This window comes from Bombyx mandarina, chromosome 11, assembly GCF_030267445.1.
Source record: "Bombyx mandarina strain Sakado chromosome 11, ASM3026744v2".
NCBI lineage: Eukaryota > Metazoa > Arthropoda > Insecta > Lepidoptera > Bombycidae > Bombyx > Bombyx mandarina.
The window spans coordinates 3,788,347-3,800,805 of NC_143218.1; the positions used below are offsets into that span (position 1 = coordinate 3,788,347).

Consider the following 12,459-nt stretch of genomic DNA (forward strand, 5'->3'; position numbering starts at 1 on the left):
GGTTTAGGGACTCTGATAACCGTGCAACCTAATCCATATCCATACTGAGTTTCTCGCTGGATTTTTTGAGCAGTCGCTCTTGAGTTGTTAGGTCTCCTTCGGAGGCGCTAGAGCAACTTTTTCTTCTATTCATTGCTTAGTTGGGTGTACGAGCTCACGACCCACCTGATGTTAAGTGGTTACTGGAACCCACAGATATCTATGACGTAAATGTGCCACCCACCTTGAAATATAAATTGCAAGGTCTCAGTATAGTTACAACGGCTGCCCCACTGCTAAAACAAATCGCATTACTGCTTCACGGCAGAAATACGCAGGGTGATGGTACCTACCCGTGCGGACTCCCAAGAGGTCCTACCACCTGTATTGTTCGTAATTGTACCGGTACGTCATTGTTTACATAAAGTATAGGCTACAATTACTTGAAATAACATACTATACTATAACCCTAGACATTGGGTGCGATCAAAATTTTATTCTCGAACGCGCAGGTGTCACCTGACGTTAGTCATTATGATTCTCGCGCCGATTTAGCATTGAAAATAAAAATAATATCTTCGTATACATAATATTAATATAATTAGTATCGTCTAGTCCAGGGGTTCTCAAACATATTTTGTCTACAGTACACTTTGAGAATAAATTATTTTTTAGCGCCCCCGTTTTTTCACCAACTTAAAAAACCACTATAGCAAGACCTTGGTCGTTGTCTAAGTCCTCCAAGACGAAATTACAAATCGCTTCCCAAGCCTCTATACAAGACACCCATTTTTTTTCTGGGTCTCTTACCACCCTTTATGCCTACAGCGACAAGCGGGCGTTATCGCCCACTTTGAGAAAGGCTGGTCTAGTGCCTAGCTTAGTTTTCTCAGTTTTCTTGTTAAAATCCGAATACTATATACTACAAAAACATTTTAAGTGTTTATAAAATAAGGGTGTTTGACTTAATTGAGTGCGAATTTCCCGCGAATGCGAGAAGTAAATAACAAACCACATACATAAGTTTTTTATTTATTAACTATACAAAATATTTTTACATAAATTCACTAAAAATATACATTTTTTAAGCTATTGCATAGCTTTTATCGCGGGCCTTGAGCGCGGCGACCGAATCATGAAATTCCGTAACGAAAAAACCTTACACCCCTCACTCCGCCTACCATATAGCTCGCGTTCAACACATTCACACGTTGCGCTTGTGTAGTGTCTGTGAATAAGCGCGTGGCATGACGTCACACTGCATGCGCATCATGAAAAGTCTGCCCATCTCTCTCTCGCGCAGTCTAGCTTATGAGTGTGAAGGGGACAGTTAAGGTTTTGCTTTTATTCATGTTTAATATAGCGTGGTGTTGTTTTATTATTGTTTTAATATTAAATTATCATTATCTAATTATAATTGCGTAAGTTAATAAAAAATGCTATGCAATAGCTTTACCGCGGCAGTTCCCGAGTGCCATACGTTTGTTTTTCTTGAATTATTTAGGCTAAGAAGTTATGTTATCCAGTAGACAGATATCGGAGCTCTAAACGTCAAATAAAATGAATACTGGAGGTAGGACGCCTTGCGAGCCTAGATCACTGCCTATTTCTGACGTGAAGCAGTAATGAATTTCACTTTGATACGGGGTGACATTGACGTTGATTTCCATGGGCTCTAGTGACAGATTAAACACCAGAGCCAGTAAGTTTGACCCATATAAGCAATAAATAAATATAAAATAATAAGCCTTTCCTTTCCTGTTAATATACAAAATAAATAGGTATTTAATGTTTGTTTATCTTCACTGGTGTTTGGCAGGAACACATTAAGCATGGTGAAGATCTCCTCCAAGTATAAATAAGCAATAATAAATAATTTTAGCTGTCTCCTCCAAACACGTACCAGCACGTGACCAATGAAGTCATAGCCATCATACTTTAAGATCGATAATTGATTGAAATGTTTATAAATTCAAATGTATATCGAAGCTTGAAAGGCAAACGTGACTAAGCGACAATAACCGATTTGTCATAAATGATAGGTAATAAGGTCTATTAAAATCATTTCAATCATACAGCTACTAGCTAGATTCTACTACAGCTAGATTCGTTGAAATGAATTTTCTTTTTTCAGGTATTTCAACATTAAATTAGTCTACTGTAAAGTTCACGCATTTTCGCTTAGTCACGTTTGCCTTTCAAGTGTCGATATGCAAGTGAATCAGATGCCGTACTAGCATTCTTCAGATCAAAGCTCACCTGGTGTTAAGTGGTTACTGGAACCCATAGACATCTACAACGTAAACGCGCCACACACCTTGAGATATAAGTTCTAAGATCTCAGTATAGTTACAACGGCTGCCCCACCCTTCAAGCCGAAACGCATTACAGCTTCACGGCAGAAACAGGCGGGGCGGTGGTACCTACCGGTGCGGACTCACAAGAGGTCCTACAGGAACCCATTAAGCATTCAAGTATATGTAAGCAATAATAAATAATATAAGCTGTCTCCTTCAAAACAGGTACCAGCAAGTGACCAATGAAGTCATAGGCAACATATTTTAAGATCGATAATTGAATGATATGTCTATAACCTCAAATGTATATGCAAGTGAATCAGATGCCGTACTAGCATTCTTTGGACCAAAGCCACTGATAATCTGGCTTACAAATAAATTTATCCCTATCAATTAAACAGCTATGCATTGATTGATAATTTGCAGTAGATTATTGTTCTCCAAAGCTGCGGCTACTCTTTCTTTGTCGGCTAACTGTTTGTTGACAGCGTATTCCGAAGCATGAGAACCCTCCGATACTTGTACGGTCACTTTGAAACGGCTTGGCAGAGCACGGAGTAGTTGAACTCGTATTGAAAGACCTGAAATAAAAATCAAATATCATTAATTAAGCTTGCAGTACTTTTTTCCAGAAGCTTCACAACTTTAATTAGAACTATAACAGAACAGATTGCCTACAAAAGTCTTTAACTGCACTAGAGGAATGAACGAGCTCACAGCTTGCATGATTTTTAGCCATTACTGATGTCCGTGGACATCACATTGGGACAACTGCCACCTATCCTGAGTCCTGTACTCAAAGTTTGAGTCCTATTTTACTCTCTTTTAAACAAAAAAGAATGATGGTTCAAATTGGGAATAGGCTAGACGGTAGTGACTATCCGTGGGCATAATATCAGACTAACTCATTCATATTAAAACAGCTCAATATCCAAAGGCTTTCTATCGTCTGCTTCAGGAGGATATTTGAGTTCTTTGATCATATTGGCCGAAAGAGTGGTGACAATCTTGAAATATTGATGGTAACTGGCAAGACTGCAGGCAAAACATCTTGTGGCTACAATCCAATGCACTGCTCTGATTAAGTCCACACCACTCTGGATACAGCCGTCTACGAGGCCATACACACCGCCAAGAACAGAGGAAGATGGTGAAACATCATCCAGAGAAGGATAATGCGAGGAGATGGTCACGACCCTCAGACATGAGGAATGCGACTCAGGTAGGATGAGTGGCTATCCATGCATACTCACAACCTGTCACTGATGTAAGGTTTAAAATGAGCATTGAGAGATTTAGCTGTGCCCACTCATCTCACACCATTACTGCCACATATGCTATAAAAATGAAACTTCATGCCAAGAAATCAAATCTCAAGGATATCTTCTCAACTGCCTAAAATGAGGGTTTACGGTAACCCATTATCAATCCATTGAAAATGGTCAGCGGTACACTGCACTTTAGTTGCACCCCTGACATTGCTACCTTCCATGAGGGACTGTAGTTACTCCCCACCAAGCGGGTTATAGACTCGTCTACCTACGCTATTAAAAAAAAGGAAGCTATTCGTTGGCTGGGCATGAATGTTTATTTGCTTCCCAATAAAAAAACATTAGTATGATCATATTAATTTAGAAATATTGGCTGTTCCACCATTATCGGTGTGCGTTGGTTATGTGTGTGATTTACTTTCTCATTAACTATAGGTTTTAATGCTAAAAAAAAGTACGTACCTATCAGAGTCGCCATACTGCAATGGGGAATTGTCGGCGTAAAATTGACTAATACAGTACTATCATCGTTATTAACGATTATATTCCTCTCTTCCACCACCCTGAGCTCCTCGAGCGTCAACGGGTGTTCAGGATCATTTATATTGCGTATTAAATCAAATATTTCGCGATCATCAAACTCATCTTGCAAGTCTTCGTCGCGTTCCGAAGAAGTGATCTCCCGTTCTGAACCCTTCTCGTAAATGTGAGGGTTGATGTTATCCGCTGTTTTGGTCATTTTATAAATTCGAATTTTTATCTAATATCAATTCATGTTGTTCTACTCAAAATATATTTTTTGGTACAATTTTTCCTTATTAGGAAAGGCAAGGGGATCTAAGCCCATACAGCCTTTCTGCTCAAAATAATAACTCACTTCTATCTCTATCTTTTTTTTTAGGAATTTTATGACATTGTAACTAAGATCTTTAAGTCATATCCATAGAGTTACTATCTTATTAACTCCATGGTCATATCTTATTTTAATTATTATTTATATTCTTAATTTTATGAAAAATAAAAAACGCTGCTAATTTAATTCATATCTACTTACACAGAATAATTATGGCCAACATAGACAGTTTCCTTCGTTTTTTATTATTCGTAAACGACAAAAGAATTAATAATTGACACTGGCTAATGCACAAACCGTGCGAGCCACAATAAAAAAATGAACAGTCAAAATCAAAATTTCGATTTTGACAGTTGCACCCAATCAAAAAATCAATACTTTATCTAGAACTTTGAGGGGTTTTACTCGATCCTTTTTCAGGAGGATCAGTCTTAAATCTATTCTCTTAGGTCAAACAACAGTTAAAGTAAGTAACACATTATGTAATTCCCTAGAATTTAATTCCTAAATATTTGTTTTAGCTCGCAGACACACCCCCTGCCTGTTGGTACCAAAAGAGTAGTAGTTATTATTAATTTATTGAACAACGTTGATTTTAACAAAAAAATGTATTGAATATTATTGCTTAAGGTATCTTTAAACTTTAGCCGGGTCACGGAGTTATAAAACAACGAATTAGCAATATTAAAAAAATTAAGAACAACATCTTGAATTGCTCTGCCAATTGTAGTATTCTAATACTTATTGTATGTTGAGTTACTTATTGTATGTGACACACGTCTGTACGTCGAGCAAATATTTTAATTAAAACTTAGGTACATCTTTAATAGATTTAGAGAAGTGAAAAAATATAGGAAAAATTTAGAAGTCTACTTTTCTCTTGAATATTCAAGGCTTCTTCGTACCTTATCATCTGACCTACCATATTGGAGACATTCTATTCATACAATTTAGCTAAAGACACCGCTCCTGATTGTTGGGAAAAAATTAACAAATCATGTTACAATGTATTGTATCAAATCAAGCCGTTTTTTTTAACCACAACATAAACCTTAAACTCTGCATAGTGCAATATGCATTTTTTTTTAATTTGATTGACCAATATATGCAGAACCATGCTCATAATAAGATATTATCTGATGGCCTATCAAGTTCAATATTATAACTTAGTATAGAGATATATTCACCTGTTCTAATATTACTTCCCAAAGGAAGCATTCTCGTTTGATTTCCGAAGAATAACATTAAATATACAGTGCCAAATTAAAATATTCTCAAAATTACTGCATTAATGTCAATCAAAATGTTGAAAATTAAACAACGAAAAAGGATTAGGATTTTTCTATGATTATAAATTTAGGTTTCCTGTAATGAAGACTGCATACATACTAAGAGGTATATCTTTTTTTAGGTTCAAAGAAACGTCATTAATTCAGAAATGATGGCGGACCCGTGGACAATACAAGCACACGAGCATGTGAAGTTCTCGGAGCACTTTAGAAACCTTGGACCTGTGAATGGAAATTTGACGGGCGAACAAGCCAAAAGATTCATGTTACAGGTCAGTTAATTTGCGAATTTGTTATAAATCTATAACAATTTTTTTTGTCCTTGTAGGCAGACGACGGCATACGGCTGGCATGATGGTGAGTGGTTACCGTCGTCCATGGAGTTCTAGCCTAGTGGCAAATCTAAGCAAAAGTACAAATTTGATTTAACTTTTACGCGATCGAGAACGTTAAAAAATTCGCACTACTCGCACACTGATTGATTAAGGAGTAAATTAGGCTACTTCTATTTTAGAGAAATTCTAAAATTATCGTTACGCACTGGGGCTCGGAATAAATAAAATCTCCACTAAAGTACAAATTAAAACTGTATTAAACACTTAGAACACCTCATAATTCGCTTCTTCCGCTTCGCTTCAGGTGATCCGTTTGCTGTTTCGCTTCGAGTAGTTCCGATTACTAACTGCCTTCGCGTTGTCTGCAACGCTTTTGTAGTCGATACGATATCCCTAGAATTATCTAGAACATTCCTCACAAGTCGAGTAGGTTCGGTGTGTGTTTCTGTTATCTGACAATAGATGGCGTTGTACTTCCCAAACGTTCTCGAGTTTACTAGTTTACCAAGTTTATCTGCAGTCGAATGACGTTGCTCTTAACGGCGTAACATTATTATAGAATAAAGTAATGTTTTGTTAAATTTCACGCGGACGAAGTAGCGGGCACAGCTAGTTTAAAATAAGTTTTGTTTGTCTTTCTGTTCACAGTCTCAGCTTCCTCCACCGGTCTTGGGACAAATATGGTCACTGGCGGACACGAACGCCGACGGTAAGCTGGATTTGAAGGAGTTCTCTATAGCTTGCAAGGTGAGTTTCTGTGTAGTCTTCATAATTTGCGAATGTGCCAGCGTCCGTAGGGTTGAAACATCGCTCATTAAAAATAACGATGTTAGGATATCGATTTTTCAAAACTGAAACATCGATCTTTATGAACTACATATATATATAGAAGTTTTTTTTCGATTTTTCGCAAATAACATAACCTTTTTCGATAGTATACAGACATAGGGCGCCATCTTACGATCTATCCGTGATCTTTTTTGGAACGTTCCTTATGGGACGATGCGGAGGGGTACCCTAACCGGGAAAAAACGTCCGTAACGTAAGATTTTTATTAGTAATGCACACAGTGTACGACTTAAATTTGTAATAACGTACAAAAAATAACATATTTTTTAACATTCATTGACCACGATCTCAGAACGTTCGTTTGCGCAATACACTAACTCTTATGCAAACGAACGTGAATGAAGTGTACCACAATAAGTTCGCACGTTACCGAATGACCGTGGGTTGTTGCGAAACCTCCAGTTTTATTTTCTTTATACCTCGAATAGAACTTAAAATTAATATTTTTATAATAAGGAACTTCGTTCCTATGCGATGTCCCACGACACCACACATCATTTTTTTTTTTTTATTGTTTAGATGGGTCGACGAGCCCACGGCTCGCCTGGTGTTGAGTGGTTACCGAAGCCCATAGACATCTATAACGTAAATGCGCCACCCAGTTTGAGATATTAGTTCTAAGGTCTCTGTATAGTTACAACGGCTGCCTTCAAACCGAAACACATTGCTGCTTCACGGCAGAAATGGGCAGGGCGGTGGTGCTTACCCGCGCGGACTCACAAGAGGTCCTACCACCAGTAAAATTGTGTGTTCATTACAGATAATAAACTTGAAACTCCGCGGCTTAGAGGTGCCGAAGATGCTTCCACCATCTCTGATCGCCTCTTTAAGCCCCACAGGTGAGTCTCAAGTCTCGTTCACCCGGTGGAATGTGACCGGGATCCCCTTGGGTTAATCACGGGTATTTATGTAATGATACGGAATATTCCAGAATTAATGAACAATAAAATACTTAATTACGTTTCCTGTAATAATACTAAGAAATATTAATACGTGAAGCAAAAACTTTGTACCCATTTTTACGAAAAACACGCGGACGGAGGAGTTTTCAAGCTACCCATACTTATAGAGAATATAGAGAAGGAGTGCAGAATGTTAATATTTTTTTTCTAAATTATGCATAAAAATACACTAAATCAATAAATAAAACATTACACACACTACCATGTATTTGACACACACACATATTATATATGTTTATTGTCAAACTTTTGTTTATTGTTTAGTCTGTGGTCTAATTGAGAATAGATTGATAATGAGATAGATTGTTTGTCTTTAATGTTATTTGTCTATAGTGTGGTCTTGGCGAAATCTGTGATTAGAAGTATAATAAATAGTCTTTGACAATAGAACCATAATAATGTTCAAACTTATAATTTTAATCAATTATAGTCAAATTAAATTTCGACTACTGCGGGACCACTAGTAAACAACATATAAAGACTAACTAAGATAAATAAGCATATATATTATATAAGATAAAGAAGAACTAAGAAAACAACATATAAAGCTCTTATTAATCTCTTGTTAAATTTAATATTTTAAACATTATTATTATATTGTGCAAAACTTAAGTTTAACTAACTTTTTAAAACTTAAAGACTAAAGGAATTAAACTACAGTAAAACTAAAGTAACCTTTTTAAACTAAAAGAGTTTTAAAAAGGTTTTAAGTAATAAAGACTTTTCTTTACATGTGTGGGCGCGTCCATGTATCTATGTGTGTGTGTATAACGATTGGGTCTATTGTGCAATAAAAACAGTGGAGTTGTGATGTGTGAAACAAATGTTATTCCATTGCGCAGTACGTTATGTTGGAGACTTCGCCCCGTGTTCCGAGGTGGACAAAATTCACCAATTCAGCAAACTTAAAAGTATTCTTTTAAGTTTTCTGAATTGGTGAAGAGTCGAAAAATCGCATTTCATTAATGTCGCCTGTATTGTACGTAATGTAAAGCAAAGTTCATTGGGGGTCAACGTCCTCGCGCGTCGCGGGGGCGTTTCGTGAATGTGTTCGTCTCCATCGAAACATTAATGATATCGACAAGTGTATCTGAGCTTTTAAGTAAAAGATGTCAGTTTATTACGATAAATGTCAAGTAGAGGAATTACAGAGACTAGTTAGCTTAAGGAGTCGTGTTCAGTCATAGATGTAGTCCATGGACCGCAATCGAAATGACGACTTATTCCCATTTGCATTATAAAGACAGCCGTTCTGTTCACCTTTTTTTTTATTGCTGTGCAACCAAATTTCGTCTCATCTGGTATTAAGTTGTTATCGTAACTCGTAGACCACGTGTTGTGTCAGCGACCTTGAGACATGAGGTTTGAGTCTCGATTGTATTGTGCAACGGAATTCAAATGAAGCGCTTGAGACCAATATAGGTACAAAGGTGGCGCCTATTCATGGGGCTTCACAATTCCTAGCAAAAATCTCCTTTTATTTGAACTTTCCACGCGATTTTTCAAGAGTATAATGGCTTTCGCGATCCCGGTGTGAACTCACCGCCAGCTGACCTGTGCTGTCTGCCAATCTGATGAAACGAAATGTTCCAGGAGGCCAATCGCAACAGGTCGTTCCGCCGGCGAAACCAGCCATTCCGCCCCTGCCCAACATACCTCCCCAACCTCTGATCTCCGGTCTATCGCCCACTCAACCGTCCAACCAGTCGTTGCTCGGTGATTTCGGCTCCGGTCAGCCGCTGATCCAACCTTTGGTCCAGCCCGTCAAACCGCCCGTCAGTACGGTGCCGGATCTGATCTCCGGCGTGAAGCCGTTGTCGCAATCCTTGCTAGACTCCCCACCCATGGCCCCCACTGTTCAGCCGTTGATTGGCACCGTCCAGCCATTAATCGGTCCAGATCCACTAATGGGCAGCGTCCAACCCCTGATTGGCTCCCAGCCACTGGCCGGACCCACGCCCCTAGTGAGCTCACCCCAAACTCTAGTCAATTCATCACCATTAGTCTCGTCACAGCCGATTATGTCCAGCCAGCCGTTAATTAGTGCTTCTACGATCTCCGCACAACCTCTTGGAACAATGCAGCCCCTGATAGGGACCGCTCCACCTATTATGGGAGCGACTCAGGCCCTAATCCAGTCTCCCCCCCTGTCTGGTCCGCAACAACCCGCGCCGGTCACGGCCGCGTCGTTTGGGGGTAGTCCCCCGCACCCGGTGGTCGCAGCTTCGGTTCCCGGACAGCCGGTGACGTCTACGCCGATCGCGGCTCTGAACAAAGAGGTCATATCGAAACCAGGTAATCAAATAATCATAATTGTAGTTTGAAAACTAAAAAAATAAACATGCTTTAACATCTAATCGAACTAACAGTTGGTGTCATAATTTTGTTTGTCCTGTCGATACTGGTAGTGATATCAGAGGGTAGTTATAAAACTGTTGTGTCGTCAGCGGTCATTGACCCGCGGGTGGGTTGATTTGTATTACGGGTTTTTCTCTGGACTGTGGCTCGTCGGGCCGAGTTCGTGTGGCATGGACCCTGAATAGTGATGTTACATGTCGAAGGGTGAAAGTTTATTTGGTCTAAGCGAAATTTATCTTTGTAATTAAAGGTCCGTTTTATTCGGTATCAGCACCAACACAGTTCGATGTTTTTAATTGAACTTCAATTAAGTTTACTCCATTCGAATAGCTGGAGAAAAGGTTTTTTGTTAATATATTTTTTCTAAATTTTAAGCTTTCAATGGGTCTTTTGTAAAGTTGCAAAAATGTCGCGGAAACCCAACAACCTTTCACCCGTCGATGTGATCTCAGTAGGAAGAAATTATTTTGAATTTAGCGTGATTCGTGTTGTCCTTCCAGGATCCGTAGTGACGAGTCCCGAAGTCCCGATGGGCGTGATGAGCCCCCCTCCCATGGAGTGGGGAGTGCCGCAGCCACAGAAACTCAAGTGTGTATCGTCGACTGCTGCGATACCTGACCCTAGAGGGTTACCAGGCCACTTTCAGACTTGACCTTCGTGTCTCAGTGCTATAGTACAACAACCGCCCCAAACTTCAAACTGAAACGCATATTCCTACGTGCCAAAAATAGGTACCTGTGCCTATCCGTGAGCACTCAAAAGACGCCCTGCTACTAACCGCTTCTGAATAATAATATTAAAACACCAAGGAGCTGGTCTGCGGACCCTGGACCGCAAACGGAAATCCTGAATGGCCACTGGTAACCCAATTGAGTTTGGGCTCATTAAATCTGCCCCAACGAGTATTCACAGGGTGTGTTCAAGTACAGTTCAGTACAATGTTGAGAAGTTGAGATGTGCGTGTTTGAAATGGTATGGACATGTGATGAGATGAAATGACGATGAGATTGTTAAGAGAGTTTTAACTATGAATGTGGAAGGCTGCAGAGGAAGAGGCAGACCTAAGAAAAAATTGACAGATTGCGTGAAAGACGATATGTGTAAGAGGGGAGTGAGCGAAATGGTGTATGATAGAGGAGTATGGAAGGAGAATGTTGCGCCGATCCCAGGCGACTAGGAAAAGGACAGGATAATGATGATGATGTACTCCCTAGGTACACGCAGCTGTTCAACGCCACCGATCGCGCGAAGACCGGATCCGTTTCCGGGACGCAGGCGAGGTCCATCATGCTGCAGTCCAGACTCCCGCAGCAAAGCCTGGCCCAGATCTGGGCGCTGGCCGATCTGGACGCCGACGGGAAACTGGGTGTGCTATTGAATCTGTTTTTTTGTTGAGACATGGTCACCCCTTAGTTGCCACCTGTCTTGAGGCATGAGATCGAAGGTATAAAGGCTGTTCCGTGCTTCAAATCTAAACGTGTAACTGCTTAGCGGCAAAGACGATTAAGATGGCGGTACCTACTCATACGGGCTGACCATATTTTCTACAAGTGTATTTTCTTAATTCAAGCGAAAAACGTAGTCACTGAACTCAGATTAAATATCAAAACAATGCTCTAAATCCAAGTTCCCTAAAACTGAAATTTCATACCAAAATGAATTTGATGTTTTAAGTAATAAAAAATTACTACGGGGAAATCTTCAGCTGCTCCCAACGACAACATTTGAAGTAATTAATTAGGTATGATTCGAGAGTCTGCAATCTTAGAAATGTGTAGAGGACTTGTACTTGTACTTGGACTCGGAACCCGGTGAGGATATGACGGTTGTCTCTCGCGTCCAGGCTGCGAAGAGTTCGTCCTGGCGATGTACCTGTGCGAGAAGGCGACGCAGGGCGAGCCGGTGCCGGCCAGGCTGCCTCCGGAACTGGTCCCGCCTTCCTTCAGGTAGACCGACTTTGGATCCACTTAAAAGCTAACTTAGCTGCAGGTTTCCACCTGGTCACTGTTCATGAGTTATTGGTGAAGTTTTGTTAGCCCGCACGGGTAGGCACCAGCGCTCTGCAGTAAAGCTATAGCGGTAGGCAGCGGCTTGACTCTGCCCCTGGCATTGCTGAAGTCCATGGGCGACGGTAACCACTCACCATCAGGTGGGCCGTATGCTCGTCTGCCTACAAGGGCAATAAAATAAAAAGAAGCTAAATTGCGATCCGGTTTGAAGAGCTAGTCCGTCTGCTTTTTTTTATTGCTTAGATTTGTGGACGATC

At 40.0% G+C, this 12,459-nt stretch overlaps 2 protein-coding genes across 4 annotated transcripts in view; one reads left to right on the forward strand and one right to left on the reverse strand.

Moving 5' to 3' along the window:
• Window positions 1–995: 995 nt before the first annotated feature.
• galla-2 (MIP18 family protein galla-2) lies at window positions 996–4,463 on the reverse strand. Its single transcript, XM_028176190.2, has 2 exons — window positions 4,010–4,463; window positions 996–2,857 (listed from the first exon to the last, which is right to left on the reverse strand). The coding sequence occupies exons 1-2, from the start codon at window positions 4,284–4,286 to the stop codon at window positions 2,670–2,672; spliced, it is 465 nt and encodes a 154-aa protein (XP_028031991.2). The 5' UTR covers window positions 4,287–4,463; the 3' UTR covers window positions 996–2,669.
• Window positions 4,464–4,552: 89 nt separating this feature from the next.
• The window catches only part of Dap160 (dynamin associated protein 160), a 30,707-nt gene continuing 22,800 nt past the window's right edge, over window positions 4,553–12,459 (forward strand). For all 3 annotated transcript variants that reach the window (XM_028176199.2, XM_089731389.1, XM_028176201.2), the window contains exons 1-8: window positions 4,553–4,866; window positions 5,812–5,961; window positions 6,673–6,771; window positions 7,634–7,712; window positions 9,429–10,130; window positions 10,694–10,781; window positions 11,408–11,559; window positions 12,037–12,139. In XM_028176199.2, the coding sequence (XP_028032000.2) occupies window positions 5,839–5,961; window positions 6,673–6,771; window positions 7,634–7,712; window positions 9,429–10,130; window positions 10,694–10,781; window positions 11,408–11,559; window positions 12,037–12,139 (1,346 nt within the window). In that variant the 5' untranslated portion in view covers window positions 4,553–4,866; window positions 5,812–5,838. The remainder of the gene's footprint in view (window positions 4,867–5,811; window positions 5,962–6,672; window positions 6,772–7,633; window positions 7,713–9,428; window positions 10,131–10,693; window positions 10,782–11,407; window positions 11,560–12,036; window positions 12,140–12,459) is intronic.